The 24,303-nt window shown below is 35.1% G+C and overlaps 2 protein-coding genes and 1 long non-coding RNA gene across 6 annotated transcripts in view; 1 reads left to right on the forward strand and 2 right to left on the reverse strand.

Annotated features, from left to right (window-relative positions):
* Nucleotides 1–6,428, reverse strand: part of LOC143257642 (uncharacterized) — a 30,346-nt gene extending 23,918 nt beyond the window's left edge. Inside the window, exon 1 of the long non-coding RNA XR_013031972.1 lies at nucleotides 6,239–6,428. This is a non-coding gene — a long non-coding RNA (uncharacterized LOC143257642). The remainder of the gene's footprint in view (nucleotides 1–6,238) is intronic.
* The window catches only part of LOC143257641 (uncharacterized), a 72,357-nt gene extending 55,496 nt beyond the window's left edge, over nucleotides 1–16,861 (reverse strand). For both annotated transcript variants that reach the window (XM_076516682.1, XM_076516681.1), the window contains exon 1: nucleotides 16,722–16,861. In XM_076516682.1, the coding sequence (XP_076372797.1) occupies nucleotides 16,722–16,846 (125 nt within the window). In that variant the 5' untranslated portion in view covers nucleotides 16,847–16,861. The remainder of the gene's footprint in view (nucleotides 1–16,721) is intronic.
* LOC143257640 (protein eva-1-like) overlaps nucleotides 13,035–24,303 on the forward strand; it is a 75,945-nt gene continuing 64,676 nt past the window's right edge. The window contains exon 1 of one of the 3 annotated variants that reach the window (XM_076516680.1): nucleotides 13,035–13,437. In XM_076516680.1, coding sequence (XP_076372795.1) covers nucleotides 13,317–13,437 — 121 coding nt within the window. In that variant the 5' untranslated portion in view covers nucleotides 13,035–13,316. The remainder of the gene's footprint in view (nucleotides 13,438–24,303) is intronic. The other 2 variants (XM_076516676.1, XM_076516677.1) reach the window with 2 other exon arrangements.

Below are 24,303 nucleotides of genomic sequence, written 5' to 3' on the forward strand. Positions count from 1 at the left end.
TGCGGGAAATACACATCAACCACCCAGGAGGGGAGAATGACGCTGCTGCTTGGTCTGGACAGATTGTGCAGGAGGCGGAGTGGCCTCTTAAGGCCGCCCAACTTCACTCTCATATCACCATGATGGCTGCCAGAATCTGACAATCATCGCCATACTGAAGAATCATATTGGCCTTAAGTCTGAGAGATTAACGGAGTTGCAGGACTCCCGTTCCCCATCACATTCCAACAGCGATCCCGAAGACGTGGGAGACTGGGGAGGGAAGCCCACGAGGTAATCTAACATTTTAGGTGAAGGCAACTAGTTCATCCTACGTCACAGCACAAATCATCTTTACAGTCACTATCCAAGTGACCAAATGCCAGACATTTGTCGCATCGCAGTGTCTGGAAAGCACTCGACAAATGACCCTCTTCGTCATAGATAGCCTCTCATCTCGGGATGATTACACGAAACCCGAGAATAGACACACAGTTGGGAAACGGCTTCCTCATGTCTATGTACACCCACCGAGCGCGTCTGGTCTGCTTCAAACGCAATTTGTCTGATCGTCCCATACACCGACAAAACGTCCTTGACGGCGTCATGGGGCAGTTCATAGAGGACCGACCAAAGGGTCATCCACTTGATGTTCTGACAAGTCGGCTCCACGGACACACTCTGATCCCCAAAGGAAGAGCACTCCTTGTCCAGCAGTGTTCGGGCGTGTACCGACAACGCCAGTTACCAAATGTTGCAGACACCCGACATGGCTACCCACCAAAACGGTATTCAGAATGTCTATTACCGCCGAGTGTAGCGTGGCGACGGGTACCACGAAACGAATGGACTGCATCGAACGGTATGAGACCGAGTAGTCATAACTATACCTACCGGCTGGGAATGTTTGGTTTGCGTTCAGAGTACGTTAAACAAACAAACACGATTGCAAATAACAAAATCGAGACAGCACACCATGAAAGACACCCAAAACAACGTACGTGTAAACACAATTGCAGAAAAATGATTGTTGATTGTGACTGTCATGATTTTATATGCGCCTTCAGATGTACAGCCGTATAAAGTGGTGCCAAATTCTGAGATGACCTTATTTTTAACTAAAAAACCTTAGTAATTTTAATATAATTTTTCTGATTTTGCTTTCTTTGTACTTATTTAATACATTTTTGTATTTATTACAGAATAATTTTATCCGAATTTTTTAAAAGCCATTAGCTATTATTCTTCGTATTAGTATATCAATATTATTAATAAAATATTGTAATTTATTACAAATTTTACAATATCTGAATAACTGCGAAGTTATAATGTTTATAATAGATGGGTGTGGCACATTACTATGTAAGGAGGGTAACCCATAAATTGGAAAATCTAAATCTTTTTTTTTTTTATCAAAAATATTTATATTAACATCCTTTTTTATAAATTACTTTAAATTCTAAACCTAAATAATGTGCATCTGTATTAGAAATTGAACTATTTTAAATTTCTAATTCTTTTGGATGAATGATGTCAATAACATTGTATATTTCATAATTATTTATGCTAATTAAATCATCAATATATCCAAGTTAAAGTAAAGATATTTGAATTTACTTAGTTTTCACTAAATACATTTTCATAGTAATGTAAATATAAATTTGCTACACAAGTTGAATAATTAGCTCCCATTGGAATTCCTATCACTCGTTTAAAAACTTGTTTATTGAAAAATATAAAATTATTATAAATACAGAAACTTAATATAACTTTTATGTTTTTGGAGCTATATTTTCTTTTCTCCAGTACCATAAAAGGATAACAATATTGTTCTATTAATGATTTTATAGGGTAGATTAAATCTGTTAATGGTATTGTGGTGTATAATGTTGTAAAATCAAATGTATGAATACTATTTACCTGCTCACACTTTCTTAGACATTCTAAAATAGGTTGGTTATTTGTTATTATCCAAAACGTATGTATTTTATTGTTAATACTTACATTTTCTATTTTACCAAGTAAAATATTAAGTAATTTATTTAATAATACAACCAGTTCTTTAATAATTGCTTTTATTGAATTGGAAAAAAAATCTAAATTTAATTGGAGATTTATGTAATTTTGGAATAGTATGAAGAAATGGCAAATCTACATAAGGTTTATATTTAGAAGAACGTTTATGATAAGCTTTAACAAAATTATTAATTACTGTATCCATGGGTTGTTGACAAGTTTAAAAGTTTGTGTATTAATTTTGTCTTTTATTGTAATTAATGCATAGAATCTTTTTTGAAAATTATATCAATATTACAGTTAGCTTTATCAATAGGAACTATAACATATTTTTACAGTTAGCTTTATCAATAGGAACTATAACATATTTTTACAGTTAGCTTTATCAATAGGAACTATAACATATTTTTACAGTTAGCTTTATCAATAGGAACTGTAACATATTTTTACAGTTAGCTTTATCAATAGGAACTATAACATATTTTTACAGTTAGCTTTATCAATAGGAAGTATAACATATTTTTCTTGCACCTCTTCAATCTTACTTTTTAGCTGATTAAATGGTAAAGCTGTATGGTATTTTTTAAAATTTATGTGGGATAATTTTATTTTATTTTTAAATATATATAATTTCCATTTTGAAAACCATCTAGATGGATAAGCTGTAATATAATTAAGTTTTAAAGTATATTTATCAATATTTTTAAAGATATAATATTTTTATTACATTTTGTTGTTATTCTGTATTTAGTTCCGTTTTTGATTATTTCACGTAATATTTTGTCTTTTATAATATCTAAATTACGGGTAATTATATGTTTATGAAAAGTATCAACAAACAATTGTCACATTCACAAGGTAAATTATTAACATCATCTACATTTAAATTAACTAAAAAACGTTTATAATTATATATTAATGGACCAATTGGAGCTTCATATTTATAACTAACAGTAGGTCTTAAGTTTTTACAAGGAAAAAATATTATTGTTTATAGATTGATGAATAATTTTAGAAATCTGTAAATCATTGAATATTTTGTATGTAAAATTAATTATCAAATATGAAGGTTTTACGTTCTGTTTTTCTTTTTCAAAACTTGAAACATTATTAAGTTTTAATCGATATTTTATAATTTCTACAAGTGAATGTTTTGCATGATCGTTTTGAAAATCAAAATTTTTATTACATTAATTAATGCTTTTATTTTGGGAAGATTTAAGTTGATAAGTATTTTTAAAAAGTAGTTCACGTATACTAAGAGTAGTATAACTGTTATACAAATAACTACAAATTTATGAAAAATTAAAACATTTTACTTTATTATTTCCTTTGCCTCTAGTTTTTTATTTTTATGAATAAAGTTATCTATAAAGAAAAACTAGCAATGCAATAATCGTTACTCAAATTCAAAGCAGTAGAACTACTGAAATATTGGTTTAATCAATAAGAATATAATGTTTTTAGCGTAAGGCGTGCGACTCGTAATCCGAGGGTCGCGGGTTCGCGCCCGCGTCGCGCCAAACATGCTCGCCCTCCCAGCTGTGGGGGCGTTATAATGTGACGGTCAATTCCACTATTCGTTGGTAAAAGAGTAGCCCAACTTCACAAACAATAGGTGGTGATGACTAGCTGCCTTCCCTCTAGTCTTACACTGCTAAAATAGGAACGGCTAGCACAGATAGCCCTCGAGTAGCTTTGTGCGAAATTCAAAAAAACAAAATTGAAATATAAAAGTTTTATCTTTAAAGTCTATTGGTGTATTCATTAACTATTTCTAAAATAGTTATCTTAACCGAAGTAAAAGCAGGAATCCTGAAATGTTTTAATTCTATAGAATTCATTAACATTTTTTTAACGTGAGATTTATGTAAATTTATATGTACATGTAATGTATTTGAAGTTTAACCCACATATTACATATTACATTTAGTGCATGTTAATAAATAAATTGCACGGCATGGCCAGGTGGGTTAAGGCGTGAGGCTCGTAACTCAGAGTCGCATCCCCGTCGCCCCAAACATGCTCACCCCTTTCAGCCGTGGGGGCGTTATAAAGTGACGGTCAATCCCACTATTCGTTGATAAAAGAGTAGTCCAAGAGTTGGCGGTGGGTGGTGATGACTAGTCTTACACTGCTAAATTAGGGACGGCTAGTGCAGATAACCCTCGAGTAGCTTTGCGCGAAATTCAAAAACAAACAATAAATAAAATATAGTTTTTGTTTTACAAAATGAATTAGTATAAGTAATATGACGAAACGTATTTAGAACAGGGCATGTGAGACATCTTTTGCTGTTACATTTTATTACATTAGCAGCAATATGAATAATTACTATAACCAGCTTGCTAGGCTAAATAATAGTCTAGTTAAGGCTATAAAACTATTTGTGCCTCTTCCATATAGGGGGCAGGAATGTTAACTTCAAGAGGTAAGTTTTACTTACCTCCAATTGGTAGTACCTGATTTTCGTTTTTTTATTTATTTAGTTATTATTTTTCATCTTTTTATGTTTACCTTTTTCTTATTATAACTTGGGAGAGCAGTCACTTTCCCACGACAGTCTTCAGGAAGTTAAGGGTAATATACAGGGTGTTCGGAAAGTCACTGTGCACTTATATATTTATTAACAGAAAAAACTGCACAGTGACTTTCCGAACACCCTGTAGATGACAGACGTTGTGGGCTTGAGCACTCACACCTCGCTAATCCTAATTTCTAATTTTCTTATGTAAGACTAGCAAATTGGAGGTGAAGACTGACAGACGGTGTATCCTTACCGCAATGTGGGTCCTACTTTCTCAATCACCTCCAAAACCTACGAATAATTTCATAATCCCACGTTGTAGCTTGTACCCTAGGATCCCTTTTTTAAAAAAAAATATGCAGCGTATTTAAAAACAATTCGTGTTAATGTGTTTTGGTTTATGGCTTGAAAAACGTTAAGGTTATAATATACATACACATATATAAAGTAATCCGAGGGTCGCGGATTCGAATCCCCGTCACATCAAACATGCTCGCCCTTTCAGCCATAGGTGTGTTATAATGTTACAGTCAATCCCACTGTTCGTTGGTATAAGAGTAGCTCAAAAGCTGGCGATGAGTGGTGATGACTAGCTGCCTTTCCTCTAGTCTTACACTGCTAAATTAGGAGCGGCTAGTGCAGACAGCGCTCGAGTAGCTTCGTGTGAAATTCAAAAACAAACAAACAATCTACTAATCCTCTTAACTGTTCTGAAAGTAAGCCTAACTTCACTAATTGTCACGACTACATCACATAAAACTCCTTTAAGTTGTTTTTCTACTAACCCTATTAAATGTTCTGAAACTAAGCCTAACTTTACCAATTCTCACGACTGTTTGATATAAAAATCCTCTCAGTTGTCTTTATACTAAGCCTATTGATTGCAGTCACCATTTTAAAAAAAAAATTTTCATTAGTCCAAAACTTTAGTAACCTAAATATATGTCCCACTTACACTATATCATTGTTTATGCTTTCTGAGATCCAGAAACCACAGGAAACTGAACCACTGGTTTTAGCATTAAAGATCCGGCCCGGCATGACCAGATAGTTAGGGTATTTGTCTCGTATTCTGAGTTCGAATCCCCGTAACACCAAACATGCTCATTCTTTCAGCCTGTGGGGGAGTTATATTGTGACCGTCAACGCCACTATTCGTTGGTAAAGGAGTAGCTTAAGAGTTGACGATAGGTGATGATAACTAGAAGCCTTTTTTTCTAGTCTTATACTGCTAAATTAGGGACAACTAGCGCAGATAGCCCTCGTGTAGCTTTGTGCAAAATTCAAAACAAACAAAAAACAAATTTATCAATTTTATCGCTAACTCACTGGGAGACTGGAGTAGAAATGAGTAACATTTTAATGTTTGCAAGTATTTTATTTGCAAAATTATAACATTAAAACTTAGACTGTTTATAATATTACTTTCGAAGAACTTTAGTAACTAGCTGAAGTACTCGTCCCATGGACGAGGTTAGGAACTTACGAACATTCATTATTAATGAAAGATTTCCTTAGGACAGGAAAAGTTGTTTCCATTGTAGTTAATTGTAAAAAAACAGCAACAGAAAACTGCAAAACATAAAATGTGAAATCTCAACTTTACATTTACATCCACATGGGTCCAATAAATCTTCAGTGGTAATACGAAACAGTGGTAATACAATATTAGAAACTTGTGTGTAACTCCCCTATGAACACAATGAACCTACATACCAGTTCTGGTGAAGATCCATCCAAACACTGCGAAGTAGTTACATGAAAAGACATGGTATATTATTTAAATAACATTATTTTTACAACTTTGACTTAATGTAACTTAATCATAATGTTAACTTTAAAGTTCTTATTACAATTTAGGTTTGATTAATCTACCCTAATAACTGACGTACGCCAACACGTTGCGTATCTTATAAGATAGCAAGGTCTGTCTGTTTCGTGGTGTAAAATTTCTTGGAACAAGTACTTACAGCCTGGCATGGCCAGGTGGTTAGAGCACTCGACTCGTAATCTGAGGGTCGAGGGTTCGAATCCCCGTCACACCAAACATACTCGCTCTTTCAGCCGTGGGGGCGTTATAATGTGACGATCAATCCCACTATTCGTTGGTAAAAAAAATAACTCAAGAGTTAGCGGTGGGTGGTGATGACTAGCTGCCTCCCCTCTAGTCTAACACTGCTAAATTAGGGGCGGCTAACACAGATACCTATCGAATAGCTTTGCGCGAAATTCAAACCAAACAAACAAGTACTTAAGCAAAAGACCGAGGTCCACTTAGTACACATTATTTGTTTGTTTGTTTTTTACATTTTAACATGCATGTTGTATCTTATAGCTCATGTATGATGTAAAATGTCATTAAGAACTTAAATAAAAACCGGAATTTGTTGAAAAATCATTGAATTAATAATTTACACTGTTTGCTTTAAAAGAGCTACTTAATTTACGTTATAAAATAACCCGCAAAATTTTAATGCGTGGTCACATATTCCTAATACAAAACAAAGAATTTTTTTTACGAATTAATACGTAGGAGAGATAAAACTATTGCGTTCAATGGATATATCTACACATATTACATCATACACACTTGTAACTTTGTTTTCACAAAAAGCCAATTTTTAAAAAAAATTCTTGTTAGTATTTTCGCTGTCTGTTAACAGTATAATTTGTGACAAGTTGGAGCGCCTGGTGGTAGCCAACCATATACATATCTCTATTTGCTACTGTAATTTAACTCTCCATGTGGTTTGCGTTCCTAAAGCACGTGACTAAATTTAGTAATGCTGAAATCCCATTGAGGGTAGATACGCAGTATGACCATACCTAAGGTTTCTCTCTGTGTGTAATACGACCGACTACGGTGTGATGAATTGGAAGCGGCCACCAGAAGACACTATTTGAACATGAGGAGTGCCAGTTGTCACCTTTATAACGTTTGTTGGTACTGATTCTAAGTAATAATTGGATGTGCTTCAAGTATATTTCTCAAGCGCCACTATTCGACAGTCTAACTTAGGGCAAAAGAGGGGGAACGAAGAATATGTCTTGTTAGTAGCTTTCTATGAACAACTTTTACTTGGTTGCCATAAGGGTCATCCACGAAACGCAGTTCAGGTAATTAATGTTTTTTTGTTTTTTTCTGTTCCAGCTTATTCAATGAGGTCATAGATTTGGTGTCACTCTGTTTATGTGTTATTAAGGTTTATAAATATTCGTCAGAAACCAAAACTCTGTTTTACAAGTGTCCAAATAAGGTAGGTTAGAAGATGCTTTTGTTCACGTTATATTATTCATAGTTTACAAAAAATGTTGGTGTGGTGCTGCGTCATGGAAATACGTCATCTTCAAGTCATAAATCTACTGTAATTATCATGACTTTCTTCCATAATGAACTACAAACATGACATTACTTCTGTGTGTTTAGTCTACAACATTTTCGTTATATCTGTTTAAAGAGCACCCAGTATTTGATTTCGACTGAATTCGACAAAAAAACAACAACAAAAAAACAGAGTGGTAAGACATGAATCAATGAATGACAAGAGGTGCGTTTTATCAGGTTGTTAGCTCGACAAATTTTATGATTAACTATTATTGGTATCAGTCAGGTCGTTACCCAGAATCCAAAGCTGCTAATGCCCTTATCCCGTTAAATATTTACACTGTAACCAAATAACTTTCAGAATGTAGCAAAGATAGGTTTATGTAAATAGGTATACGAGCCAGATGAACATAAAGACAGAACGTCGTCGTAGAAATGTCCTTCTTTCCCTCTTTCATCTATTAGTGAAGAATATATTCATATACGACAGATATTTAAGAAACATTATCCCCAACTATTCCTCGTTGTTCAAGACTTATAATCACTATATCTTAGTGCGTTTGAAGAGAACGCACTACGACAGTACCAATGCATGTTGTCTAAACAAAACTCGGTAGAAGAGATTTTACTCGTCCATTAATATATCTTTCCTTCAGCGATGCTGTGTTTTTATTTAGTTGTTTTTTTTTTGTGTGTGGGGGATTTAATGGTGCTTTGCATCTCCGTTTTCTAATTTCTCGCTTGTTTCAAAAATAATAGCTAAATATTTTTTTTTGTATCGGATAATAATATTCTAGCTTTGTCAACTTTATCTTTATAATAAGGTATTTCAATATGGAGATATAATATAACAAGTCATACTAATAATAGGATCTATTTTAATAAAGTGTGTGAGCCTAACGATATGCAGTACACTTATTCATAAGGAAAAATAGCATAATAATAGGATGTGGTTACGTTATACAAAAATATACTAAAAACGATGGATTACCAATTTGTAAATATACTATGAAAGTACGATATAAACAGGTTTACCAATAGAAGACTGATGCCAAAAATACACGGAAAACGGGTATATCGCAATAAGATTGACGCTAAAAGCACTAAACAAATATACCACCATAAGAAAAGACTATGATGCTAAACGCATTGTAAGGAGTTCCACAAACTTGAAGGTTTTTGTTGAATAATTTGTAATGAAAATTTTTCTATATTATCACCAATGAAGTCATGCCTAGTAGTGATAGTGGTACTTCAGGTAGGCTACTTATCACTGTATTACCCGAATTTATAATGATAGGACTTAGAGGAAAGCCTTTGCATAGATGAAAGGAGTAAAAGTATAATAATCCTGGATTCTATATAAGGTAAGTCTACGAACTAGGAATCTGAGATTGATTCCCCTCCCTGGACAAAGCCGATAGCCTAATGAGGCTTTTCTATAAGAAAAAAAACTCGTAGATAGAGTCTACCCTGACTAAGTATCATTTCCTCTTTCATTTCAGTATTTGATTTCCCCCTCCACCCAGTGACGCAGCGGCACGTCTGTGGACTTATAACACTAGGAATCGGGTTTCGATACCCGTGATGTTTAGTGCACAGATAGCCCATTGTGTAGCTTTGTGCTTCATTGAAAACAAACAAACAATATTTATTACGTGTCAATCGAATGAAATATTCAAGGAAATAAGCTGAAGGGTGTTTGGGAGATTCGAAAGAAGTAAATACATATACATCTTATTTTTGCTAACTACAGCTCTCATAAGTCATTATGTTTCATAAGCCTAAAACTTAAGTTGGCTTGTACCTCAATAATCTTTCATTACTATAATTATAGAAAAAACAAAGGTACTATAAGCGAGTATAATTTACTTCAGTATATACAAATGTGTAACAATAATGAATAGTGTTGCGATCGGGGGGCCACTAAAGGAAGAGCAGTTAATGGGACTATGGCCACCTCAAAATTTATCAACGTCCCCAAACCGTTGGTGTTGAACACATCTTGACGGCAAAGCCCCCTCCCAATATTCTATGTGGCCTACCTTGCAGCCCCTCCCCCTCTAGAATAGGTTGGCGTCGGACCTTTGTTATTTTTCGTAATTATTGCGTTTAATAGTAAATATCAATGATATATAAAATGGTCACAACAGAAGTGATATTCACAAAAGATTTTTTGCTATACGGTATCGTTTCTTGGAACGACAACCCTTCCCCCATGTCTCATCCTGCAGCTGCGAGACTACGCCCCTGAATACTTTGACGGCTAAAACAAAACTCGTAATTAACACTTCTGCACGTTTAAGAAACTGATCTCGGGAATATTTCGAGCTACAATCGAAGTTTTATCTGCAGGTGTAGACGTCAAGAATTCTAGTCATGAGGAAATCCGTGTCTTCAGAAGTCATGATGAAATAAAAGTGCCAGAATCAGTATTTAACCTATAACCTTGTACATGATTCGAATGCAGATACACAGCTCAAGCTGACTCTGTAGAAAGTATCAACAAATTATCCTGGTTTACCTTCTCCCAGCTACTTGACGTATCCTCCACAACAGACACCCTCTTCTGATATACAATCAGCCCAGTGTTTCTTAACTCAACAAAAGAGTAGAACGCCATGTCTAAACTTTAAAACCTAAATGTTTGTTAGCAAATAACTCGAGGATTGCTTCGTTAAAACATTAGACGTATTTCGGTGGGGTCTCCGAAAGCGTTCTGTTTAAAGAGTATATAAAACCAGTCTTAAGAGCAATAAATAATTCTATTTCTTGTTTTCGAATTCGTATGCCTTTTTGTGTTGTAGCCTACAGAGTTCATAAATGTCTTTGCGATTCATGGCACACGCACGTTTTACTGACGTCACTACAGTACAAATTCCAACGTTAAGCGTCCACAATGTGACGTCATTTTAGTGGATACTGACTGACTAACAGACAACATACAACTGTTTAGTGGTCTTTGCCCCCCTTTTTTTTTATTGAGTGGATATATACCAGACCTCCATTTGCACAGTAACAAGTCTGCGGACTCGCAGCGCTGGAAACCGAGTTTTGATAACAGCTCATTTTGCAGCTTTGTTTAATTCTAAACAAAGAAATCTAAGTACCGAATCGTATTAAATCAAGAAAAATATTTATTTCTTTTCAGCAGTTTAAAAGAGAAGACAGCGATTCGCCTAGCGGTTTTTGTACATATCCTTATGTCTTAACTAAATGTATTTTAGATAAAATACTAAAAAGAACTCCACGCAGCTCAATTAGAAATTTCAACAGTGAAAAATTTACAACAAATTATTCAGTTGAGTAGTAGTTTATTCTTGATTGTTTATAAGATGTTACAATAACGAATAATAAGACAATTAAGCTAATATGTAGGTAAAACCAGCTATTGGCTTATCTGTAAACTGAAGTTTTATGTCGCTAAAAAATATCCCATTTATAGCTTTGTACTTAGAACCAAATAAACGACATTTAAAAATTATGTACAGACGATGTTTGTAAGGTCGCAAAATGAACACAAATTTAACATTTTAGGAACCTGACGATATCTACTTGCAATTTAATAGCAAAATCAAGAACTTTAGTAGAACCGTGACGTGTAGGGGTATACTGAACGGACAGCGGTCCCATTTCTTGACATGGCGTGACTGGGATGGTCACCATACCGTTATGCATCACACTGACCAGAGAAACGTGATGCTGTGAAATCACGTTCTAGTCAAGGTACATCGTTCGTATGTTCTGTTACTGTCATCCTACTACCCCTAGGCAGTTCGATACAGTGCTTGAAATGAAAAATTCAGATAACAAATGTCTATGCCGTATAATAACGTATAAAGGCAGTTATTAAAAAAACGTTTTCAACGCTAATATCTGGGATAACACACTTCGACTGAGTAAAGACTGAATAGTATCTTGTTTGTTGTTAAACTTACAAGTTGTTCCCTGTCAAATTGTCGTTGTAGCACTTGCATATTTGTTTGTTTTTAAGTTAATCACAAAGTTACACAATTATCTCTGTGCTCTGTTCATCACGAGTGTCAAGTCCCGGTTTTTAGCGTTGTTAGTACGCAGACGCACACATACTTCTATACACGCTATACACAGAAACGAATCGTACATCACTCCCTTAAAAAAAAATAACCGCGGGTTGGCAGAGCTCTAAACTTCGTAATTGGCGATTCGGGTTCGAATCCGTGCAGTACTGCGTTTTAAGCAGTGAGCGAGTCATAAAAGTGGCAGTCAATCCCATAGCATAGATGGTAGGGACGTTGCTGATTGGTTACCTTACTTCTGGTCAGAAGTTCAAAATTAGGGACGTTGGTGTATGGCCTTACTAATCTGGTCTTAAAGCGCAAAATTCCTCGGGAAATTTTAACATCTAGGATTAGAAACACGAATTTTTCTAAAAGAAACGTACAGAGGCGAAAAATGACCTGGAAGGACTGAAGACGATAACCACTAGAGAAAGGTGAAAATGAAATACAAAGAAAACCTTGATATAGGTTTTACGCTATATGAACTCTGAAATATACTTCGACAGAGATAAACCAACCAAAACTGAGCTGCCTAGAATATTTTTTTTCTCTACTTTATCTTTCATTTTGACTTGGAGACCCTTTCCGCCATTGTTTTAACTTTCATTTTGACTTGGAGACCCTTTCCGCCATTGTTTCATGTTCCCATACTTTTCTTCTTCAGGACAATTTACCTTTCCGTTTATGCCTCCCCATCGCCTTAGAATCTGTTTTAGTCCATTTGGACACAATATTACCACACTTTGATTTTTTCTTCGTTTTATTATTGTCATAATTGCCTCGTAAACTGAGGGTCGCGTGCTCGAATCCCTGTCACACGAAACCTGTTCTCCCTTTCAGCCGTGAGGGTGTTATAAGATACTTTCAATCTCACTATTCGTTGATAAAAGAGTAGCTCAAGAGTTTGCGGTGGGTGGTGACGACTAGCTACCTCCCCTCTGGTCTTGCACTGTTAAATTAGCAACGGCCTTCGTGTATCTTTGCGCAAAATTAAAAACCAAACAGGCAAACATGTTTTACGTCGTAACTGAAGCCCATGACAACCGACCTCCTGACAAAACATTCATATCTAAAAAGATATATGATAGCTTCAAGAGCCTCGGAACTACCTACAGCGCCTTCGTACGGAAAGTGTAGAAAATAACTCTTGCGCGTATTCAGTTTCCTCGAGTTGGAGAGCAACTTATGTTCGGTGGTAATGGTAGAGAATAGCTTGTGAGCGAGGCACGGCATGGGATGTTGGCAAGGGGAAGCGTGCGTGCCACGAAACCGAAGAACGGGTATTATGATCGCGGTATGTACAGTTACAAGAAAGGTACTCAAAACATTTACATAAATTTACGAGATTTGAAAACAGAAACACGATACTGAATCGAAATTCACTCGTTTCTCCGTAATTTTAACTTGTCGAAATAAACAGCGGGTCAAGATGAGTATGGTAAGGAGCACACGACTAGAAGTCAAACAGACGTTTGGGCTTGAAGTATGGCTCGTGTTCTGGACATTAATCTTAACCATGATGTCCAAAATGTTGACTGCAGATAACCTCCGTAAGTCATCTTTATTGTTTAACTAACCGTTATTTAATTTACTTACTAATTACTTGTTTGACTAAGATTTTAGTTTTGTGTTACATCAGTGCTTCATTCAACCTAACTCCATTATAACAGTTTTCGGTTGCGTTTCAAAATCTTGGCCAGTGTGAGAACTATTTTAGGACCACATGCTTTTATTTATTTATTCGTATCGTTCACTTTGGCTGAGGTTTTACGCTGTTTTTATCGTGTAACTATAAAAACCTAGTATGGTTTGGGTTTTGTTAACAAACTACGAATTTGTACTATAAATGTATTTCACTACTGAAAAGACAGTATGAAATCATTTCTCACGTGGCACGTGCAACCAAAAATTAAAATATGGGAAGTGTTAATATGTACGGTTTAAAACTGCATGAAGGGTGTATGGTAGTTACTTGGATGAGGCTTTGTGTAAAGCAGAATTTAGGTAATAACCAATGAAAAATATGTAGCGACTACTGGCAAGCGTATAGTATGATGTGTGTAATAATCGTTAATGGAATCAATTTCAAATCAAAACGTGTCGTAACTTGTCTTAAGCTCTCAAACATTCAGGATGTAATTTGTATTACATTATCTCTTAAAACGTACAAGTGCTGTCATGACCTGTTTTTTAACATCAACCGTTAATGTGAGGAAAGTATGAGCACAATATTTTCTTCATTCATCTTCAGTTTGAACACGCATACTTTAGTGTGAATATAGAGTTCTCCATTGTAAATGATTACCATTCAAATTTATAGCTGAAATGCTGTAATCTAAGCATGTATGATTATTTAAAAAAGAAATTTGATGAAAGACTTTTTTTTTCGATGTTAGTCTTAAGGTTACAAAAATTCATTAAATCACTATATTTATTCTCAGCACGAACAACCATCTGCGTTCCTAGTCCATAATAGCGTCTTATGAAATGAATTTATTAAAATTCATGAGTTCACGGATCTTCTTGTCTAAAAACAATTGGTAATTGTGGTTCTATAATGCCTTCCAATGTGCTTGAGAAACCGTCTTCTAACTGGTGCTATCACATGAATCAAACAAACTGGCTAGTTTCCAAATCGAAAAATTTATTTAACGTTAGTATCCCTGTATTCTCACTATACTCGTAACTGTATCTAGGGTATGGTGTGGATTTCTACAGAGGTATGTTTTAGACGTGTACGTTAGAGAACAAAAATATAGTTTCTCATAACTAAAGCAAGACTGAGTTTCTATACTGCCGAAGCCAGAAGCCCGGGGGGTTGGGCGGTGTCATTTAACACAGCTCTCCCCCGGCCTTTTCACGGGTGCTGTTAGCCACAGACAGCGTGCGTGCGATTTTTATTTTTTAGTCTTAATGGAAAGGTTGTTTAAAAAAATTCTTTATTTTCTTCAAACGGAAAATTTCGCATCTAGTTCTTCTCTTGTGCTGAAATAAAGTCCTCATACGTTAGAAAAATACAGGGTGTTCGGAAAGTCACTGTGCCCTTGTATATTTATTAACAGACATGTTTCAGTATAGAATACAGGAGGTAAATATGAATGACAATTATAAACAATGTTCAAAGTGACTCTCGTTGACATCAAGAGGCCTAGATCCTTCTTATTTTGTTTCTAAACACTGCTATCAGTTGCTGACTTGAAATAGACTGAATAAAATATGATTACAAAACTGCACAGTGACTTTCTGAACACCTTGTAGTATAATCATTCCAGTTCTAGAAAATAATAGTTATATAAACAAAAACAAAGTAAAGCAGGTGGCAGCACCTCTTTTCATAGTTAAGTAACAAAGCAAAACGTATAACCTTCGCTTAAAGACTTACTTTTTCAATGAAGCCACAATGTAATACAACATCCAAGCATAGATTAAAATATTTTACATTTTGATCAAAAAGTTGGTGCACAGAATCACATACAAAAGTGATAATGGTTTTTCAAACGAGACCGAAAACTCGAACTCACTATTCGAAAGTGTTCGAGTTGTGGGACTCGTTTGAGAAACCATTAAGATATTTAAAAACGTTTTTGAACAAATAACAGAAAGAGGTGGTTTCATAAGATGAATAAGGTCATGTGTACGATTTATGTTTTATATGCTGTGATATAATTCTCACACGGGTGAGTTCGTTGTACCTGGTGCCACGCACATGACACACAGATAACCTTGCTTATCTTGAGTTTTAGATATAATGAACGACTAATAAGATTTGACGTGAAATATAACAACACCTTAAACAAGAACCGTTGATTACGTCATAATTTAAAACGAAAACAACAAAACGCGTAAACATGAACTTACAACAGGTTCTTTTAAAACTTTTTTTTGTTGTTGTTGGAACCTCCATTTCAGTGATTGCCCCTAATCCTGTTAATTTATATACCAACTGTTTCTGTGAAAAATCCCCTACTTCAGTGGTTTTTTCTCTTATCCTGTTCATTAAAATATCAACTGTTCTTGTCAACAAACCCCTACATCAGTAGTTATCCCAAATATTCCTACACGTTTTCATGGTAATAATTTAACAAAAGAGCTTTAAGGAACCATTTTTGCGATAACAAAATACCATTGTTATGGTAATCCATGTTGATTAAACATGAGTACAATTCATTAAACCTGTCATAAGACATTGATTTTAGGCTTTTTATATGGTTTACCACTGCATTCTTTCTGTATTCAATCCGTCGGATATTTTCAAGAATTAGAAACGTTTATGGTAAGTGTGGTCCGGTAATATTATGATACATTCTTCTAATATATGAAAATCCCTAAGGTGGTAGATAAAGAATGTAGTGTTAAAAATATAATGGATCAAAAACCAATGTCTCATAATAAGTATAATAAAAGCAACAACAACAAAGAATGCCATTGCCAATTCCAAATCATGGATACCCAAACACATGTAAGTGTTTTACCGTGTTTTTATAATATTACATGTCGTAAACTCTTTTTCTGTATGGAATCATCGCTAGTGTAGTATATCAAGCTGGGATGACCTTCGACCTAAAGAAAAAACACTGACCCAGATTCCTGACATTAAACTTGATGCTTTATAAGAATATAGGTTTAACTAAAATAAATCATTGAGAAAGAAATTGTAATGTCTTTTTAAAATATATATTTCGAAACAAATTTTAGGAAAGATAGAATATTTTAATGATGCCTCCAAATGATCTTCTGCGCGCATTAATTCATCACCAGAATGGCATTGCAATTAGCGGACAGTCCCCTGGAGTAATGCCTAGACCTTGATGCGTCACAACATAGATATGCTTACCGAGATGACAAACAGAAAAAGAGGACAGAACTATACTGGTTGTAAGGAATGTGTCCATCTAGTGGTCCTTGGAGCTTCTGGTCTTTTTGCTTATCATGTCCGCACCCTTTCTTGCTTAACGCCATAGCTTTTTGATCGGCCAGAAATGTAGAGCTGTCATGTTTGGACACGTGCCAGTTGCACCATGCCTCTAGTCAAGGTTAAAAATACCACAAGCCGTGATGACGACTAAACACATTGTATATATCACCTTTACATATGCATGATGGAGTTGTCCTAGCGACGTTTACAAGGATCGAATCTCGACGCTTTATTAATGTTTTCTTCAGTTAATTGCTACAATTTCTGTCTGGCTTTTTTTTTTTTTAATGTTTATCATGGAAGGGCGTACGAAGTTGTAAACTAAACAGATGTTTAATGAAAGAAAATAAATAAAACTTGCGCATTATTCTGAAATAAAATGGTTCCTTAAATGCCTTTGGTTCTTCAGTCGAAGCTATTATAAAACTGCTAGCAGAGACCCTCAAAACATTTGTCAAATTAGTACCTTTATTGCAACAGTATTTCTCTGGATACAGAATTTTCGAATAATACAATATAATTTTAACAGCAGACGCCGAGGTTTGCAAGTCCACATGTCGTAAGCCTAGCATTAGTTAAGTCTTTAATAAGAACTGGCATATGTAACACAAGTTGTAAAGCATTGCTATAATGAAAAAAAAAAAAGATTTTAGATTTTACGTAAGGTAACAATAAAAGTTATGATAATTGTAACGGCAACTTGGTATAATAGTTTTAAAGAATAAGTAAAAGTACAGCCAAGTATTACTGCTGTAAATATTGTAACTAGGCCTTTTTTCTTGGAATCTTTGAACCAACCAGTACTGCTATAACATTGGAGCCAGGTATTACTGCTATAGTATTGTACTAGGCATATTTCTTAGAACCTTTCAACCAAGTAGTACTGTAGCTACGCCTACTTCGTGGAACATCTTCGCAGTTATTAATATCAATAATCGCAGCAAGATTTTAAATAAGAGTGCTAACTGACCGCTGATAAATAATCTTGCAAGTATCACATTAATTAATTTCTAAAACTTAGCTCAGATTTCAGGTGATAAAACTTCAGAATTAACAAACAGAAGAATTTGTTCATTTGTTATTAAGCCTAAAAAACTACACAGTGCTATTCGTCTTTTGTCCACCTTAGATGACAAAACCGAATTTTTGGATCTATGTCTGTGAGCGTACGTGAAACAGTAAGGATACGTAAGGAAAATAAGAGTTATCGTTTAGTTTAAAGGGTCTATCAATTTTTTATGATGTCAATACAGATCTAATCCAAAGCATTATGGTAAGGAGTTTTAAAATAAACCTTTCTAGCATAATTTTCAACTGAAGTTAATCTCCCCACATTTAAATTGTTCTTAAAAACGCTAATTCTCATGGCTTCTCCCGTTTGGAAATATTGTGCAAAACACTTCATCTGCGTTTTTTACACCTACTTACAATTCTCTGATGTACTATATTCAGAAGTATTTCGTCACGAACATTAAACGTAAAAATGTAATTTGTATTTATGGAAAAGCCTGTTACCAAGAAGAGGCAACCAGCGAGCTGCACCACCCCTCCCAAGGGATTCACTGCTACCCTTATAATGCACTCGGAGCTTAAAGTGCGCGTAATGTGGTATTGGGGGGTTTCGAACTCGATTCGCAAGATTCGAAATTAGAGACGGCTAGCGCAGATAGCCCTCGAGTAGCTTTGCGCGAAATGCTAAAAACAAACCAACTATATAGATAAATAGTTGCAAACAAACTTGTCCTCTCGGTAGGACAACGGTAAATTTAGCAATTTAAAATGCTAAAATTCGGGAGGAAGGAGACGATTTCCCGCGGTGAACACTGCACATAAACCCAAGGTGACTTTGCTGTACAAACAAACTTTCTGGCTTTTTTTTTTCCGTAATATTTGTGCTTAGAGTAAATTTCGTCCAATAAACGTGGCCTGAGGGCCAGTTAGTTGTACTGGCCTGAGGGCCCGGCCAGTTAGTTAAGGCTCTCAACTCGTAATTTTAGGGTCGCAGGTTCGAATCCCCGTCACACCAAACGTGCTCGCCCTTTGTGCCGTGGGGGCGTCATAATATGACAGTCAAACCAATTATTCGTTGGTAAAAGAGTAGCAAAAGAGTTGGCGGTGGGTAGTAATGAGTAGATGCCTTCCATCTCGTCTTATGTTGCTAAATTATGGATGGGGAGCGCAGATAGTTCTAGCGTAGCTTTTTCAAAACAAACAAACAAATACTGGCTAAAGTTATTTTTGTCTGTGAAATAATTTACGTATACGCTAATGACATAAAATAAAAAAAAAAAAAACTGAGCCGTTTAACTGTGCTTTGTTTAACATACAACCAATAATTTTGTCGACAATTAACTATATAATCTAATAGAAACCTGCAGGACTGCCCGTGAAATGAAACACTTAATCAAGAAAACATAGGTTGAAATTGAGTTTTTATTGGATATAAACAAATATTGACCATAAGACACTTAGGATTATACTGCTTGTATTTTTTACACATTATATTCTTTACTTAGTATTTTAGGATTTTTGTTTATTTTTTCAAAAGAAGACTGTAAAATAGTATTTCAACCACAATATGTCCGCTATATCTAATGCCAATGACGCGTATTGCTCAATACCAGAGCTCATCAGTCCAATGAGATGAAACAAACATACATAGTTACAAATCCATGTATTCTAATAAACTTTTATGAATTAATTTCCAGTTTATTTTTACTCTTAGCAATCGCCACTCTGTAGATTTTAAATTAATCATCTGTAAATCAGTTTGAGATATAGTTTCGCTGCTAGGATGCCCGAGTGTAATAGAAACGGATTTCTATCCTTTCTGTACTAACCAAATCTGTTAGTGTAGAGACAACTATAGATAAGCCTTATAATATCAAAATAAATAGCAACAAGCATGTGTCCACTCACAATCTGCCCTGTATTATTTTATTTTAGATCATAGTTAATTAATTTTAATACTGATTCTTATTCGCATGGAATGCACAGTATCCTCCTACGAAACGATTACCTAATAACTTGTCAAATAAAGAATAAAAAAGGGTTTTTATTACTTGAGAATATTTTCTCTCAGCTTTAAAATTACTTTTTATGGTTCGATTGAAGCAAAGTCAACAATTTTTTTTAAAAATACTTGTACTTGTTTACTTTATTTTAATATAAAATTTCTGAGAGATTTGAAATTTGTTCGTACTCCTGGCGCATCAGGACATTGTCTGTCTTTTAGCTCGAACTGATCTCGAAAACTCATGAAACATCTAGAATGTCATTACTATAAGAGAGAGAAAATCATACTACCTAGTTTATAGATGCTTATTTTTCTTACGTGTTAGCCACCCGCTAGTACAGCGGTATGTCTCTGGATTTACAACGCTAAAATCAGGGGTTCGATTCCCCTCGGTGGGCTGAGCAGATAGCCATATGTGGCTTTGCTATAAGAAAAACGCGAACACTCTTACGTGTGTCCTGATGTCTGATCAAGGTGAACACTGGGTAATTGTAGACATAGGTTTAACATAGACATCGTCTGAAATTCTTCAACGTGGTATACACCGCTAGCATCTAATTGAATTTAATTATAATATTTGCATCAGGATAACTTATTTATTAATATTCGTTCAGTAGTATATCTGTCATTATAACTTTAAAATCTCTGGTTTGATTTCTGTTGATAGGCTCAATGCAGAAAGCTAAACAAGTAAACAGTAATAACGTGTAGGTATCGTAGTATACCTTCTCCTGATTTATCTATAATATTATTTGTTCAATATGCTGACAGAATCCACTTGACTAGTTTATTTTACTCAATATGTGGAGTGTTAGAGTAGGGTTAAAAACCAAGTTAGATAACTACTTGTGTTACGTACTAACTTTCAGGCGACTTTTAACAAGGATCGTAGTGTGGCGTTGCGCGCATTTTTATGCGCTAGTCCTAGATTGTTTTGAAAGTTTTTCCTTGCAATGTAGGAAGACTAAGTATATGGCCTTCAGCAGGAGAGATATATCGGAAATTAAAGTCGCAGATTCTGGGGTCCAAATATGATGAAATATCTGCACGAATCAATTTCTCATATGGCTGTTAATGTGTGATGCCTTTTGATTGGTTATCATTTATGCCTTCTTTAATGTACCTTTAGGACGCACGTTTGTACTTGTGTTGTAAGAGGGCCAGGAACCTTCAAGAGGGTTGTATGGAAGAGAATGCTTTAGACTAAGCAATACTGAAGAGGCTTGAAAGAGAGGGAAAACGTAGAAATAACAGAGAAGGGGGGGATCTGTGTTGTGAGAATGGCAGGAGAGTTAGTAAAGTGGTAGCTTATGAATTTTAATGCGTATGTGGTCCCACCAAGGGATCGAACTTTGGTACTAGATGACAGTACTCAAGTCTTACCGCTTGTCTTATCAGCAGTACGAGTGTCTTTAATCTTGCGTCATTTTATTGGTATAGTGTCGAGAGGTAAATGTTCTAGTTTTTCAAATGTTTCCCATACATTTCTTTTATAATAAATCTTATCTCATTATTAATCTTCCTCCAAATTATCCAAAAGGGCCTTCCCTCACATAGGCGTCAGTTTATCTTTGCGAAGTTCAAAACCTGTATTTTGTAATCTCAGCTATATAAGGTATGTATTGTCTAGTACATTTTTTATAGACACTAAGCTTACTTTCTAATAACTATTAAACGGTCGCCATCATCAATTGATGATACTACCTATGATATTCTTGCTGCCTAATGTTTAAGCAATAAAACCTCCACAGTTTAAGTACACGTTGAAGTGCAAATTTAGGAATTTCAAAAGCTTTTAAAGCATGATTTTCGTGTTAGGTTTTGTTGGTTGGTTGTTAAGCTCAAAGCTACACAATGGGCTACCTGTGCTGTGCCCACCATGAGTGTTGAAAACAGGTTTGTATCATTATAACCCTTCTGATTTGCCCTTGAAACACTGATAGGAGAGAGGCTATTGTTAAGACCTCCAATTAAAAACTGATCTAAACTCTTCTGTTCTTTCTTATAAAAGTATTAGTTGTAGCAGATTCTAGTCAATTTAATCTTGAATTTCGTACAAAATTACTTTATTTGTAAATTTTCAAATATGATGAATTGAAGGTTTGTATCGAACGAGTGGCGCAGGGATACAACCGACCAGGTGTGAAATGTAAATAACGTGATGACGTATAAAACTTTATCGTCCTGAACTCTCATGTTTGGAGATGAAGCGGCAACAGACACGGAGCGTGTGAAAGAGATGTTTGTTTCATGGTTCTGAGAGGTCTACTAAACATGTCCTCAAACGGCCGAGATAGTGCAGGTGTTTTTTTTTGTTTTTGTTTTGATACGAAAGTAGATAGAATGTAACGTTCAAGATAGCACGAGGAGATAGTGGAGTGGTATAAATTCATTAGGAATTCAATTATAGCACTAGAAAGCAGTATAATAGGTACTTTTCTTTAGAAATACTTAGCTTTGGTAACATGTTTGTTTTGGTTCTTTCAGAGCAAAGCCGCCAATGGCTCAGCGAAATGTCTGTGGACGACTTGCATCTCTAGAAACCAAGTTTCGATACCCATGGTGGGTAGAGCACAGATAGCCCATTGTGTATCTTTGTGCTTAATTATAAACAAACAAACTTAGAGCAAAACCTCATTATCCTATCTGCAGTGTCCATCACGGGGAATCCAACTCCGGATTTTGTTTTAATTCTGCAAACTTACTGTCGCTGCCCTGCTGTGGGAGTGAAAACATGTTTGTATAATTCTACTGAGCTTCAATTACTAAACAAGTAACTACGTGTTGAAATAACGTTTAACTTCCTTTCTCTCCTCATACATTATCACTACTATCTAGGATTCCTGCTGCTACCATCTAGTTCGTTTGGTTTTCAGGCCTTTCATTCTGCTAACGAGCGTCCTTTTTCTTATGTTCGACTGGTAAAGCTCGCTGTAAAAATCTATTATTCATTCTAAATATATGTGAAAATCTCTTAGGGCTCAAGAATTTTAAATAACGTGGTCGGATTTACAGCACACGTTCAAAATTAGCGTGCTGTATTTCCATCTTTTATTTGAACAACAAGCTATATACGGATATTTCAAACTTAACCGACAGGTTTCCGATGTTCCTCAAGGCGTTAGCAATGTTTCGAGTATGATAGAATGTACGTTTAGCTTAAGCTTTGTCAGAAGTTGAAATTGAAGTAGCTTTTGACGGTCAAAAGTGATAAAACTTACAGCAGTCTAAAAAAATATGAAAGTTAAGTACCACAAGAAACATATTAGTTTTTGGTCCAAAGGAAATTATCCATTATGATTAGACTTCCAAGTACACCAGGAAATGAACAAAGTTATTTAAAACAATTTACTATTCAAAACAGATCCGTCATGACCAAGCGGTTATAATTTTACGGTCAACCCCACTATTCGTCAGCGAGTTAACGGTGGGTGGTGATAACTAGCTAGCTACCTTCCGTCTAGTTTTAGATTGCTAAATTAGAGATGGCTAGCTTTGCACGAAATTTAAAAAACAGACGAACAAAATATTCAAAACAAATAACAGTGCAGATAGAAGTACAAAAATTAAAATATCCACAAAAGTAATAAGGAGACAATATCCATCCTCCAGTCTAATAGTGTACGCAGAAATAAACATCAACTCGGTAACGAATATGTTCGAAGTTTCAAAATATTTCATAAACGTTTACAAGCGGAAGTCTGAACCATATTTCAAAACAAACGTGAAATTGCAAACATCGGATTCTCGAATGCCCTGTTTTACTTGTATTTAATAGTCCCCTGGTGGAACAGTAGTAAGTCTTCGGATTTACAACGTTAAAATCAAGAATTCGATTTCCCTTGGTGGGCACAGCATATAACCCGATGTGGCTTTGCAACACACATTCAACAAAGTATTTAAAGACTCTCCAGTGGCTCAGCAGTAAGTCTCAAGGCTTGTAACGTTAAATACCACGATTGGCAAAGCTTGAACAGCTTATTATGTAGCTTTGTATTTAACAACAAACAAAACTTTTTAAAGAGGTTCAAAAACCTTTTTCTTCAACATAATGGTTAATAAAGCTTTGAAATGAATTATCCAAGTGTTCCAAAGGAGACATGATGACAGATTCATTCTATTGATGGCATAACTAGTATCAATTTCATACTAGAGCAACATTGCCAAAAAAAATTAAATACTAGTAAACCACAGAAACTCTACCCTGTTATTATATCGTCCTTTCTTGTATCGTAAGGTTTAGAGATATTTCTTTTATTTCTATTGTTTTGCTGAAAAACTGTTGTAATACAGACCAGGCAATACTTAAGAACTGCTGACACTAGAAACACCTTCACATGAATTGCAAATTTAAGATTTGTGGAACTCGAAAACATAATAACGATTGGCCATCTTCTCAATATACGAAAGAATGTGTGACTCTCTAAATAGGTCTCTAATTTTGTATATATCATTCATTTATTTCAAACTGGATCTTTAAATGAA

This window comes from Tachypleus tridentatus, chromosome 7 (assembly GCF_004210375.1).
Source record: "Tachypleus tridentatus isolate NWPU-2018 chromosome 7, ASM421037v1, whole genome shotgun sequence".
Classification (NCBI taxonomy): Eukaryota; Metazoa; Arthropoda; class Merostomata; order Xiphosura; family Limulidae; genus Tachypleus; species Tachypleus tridentatus.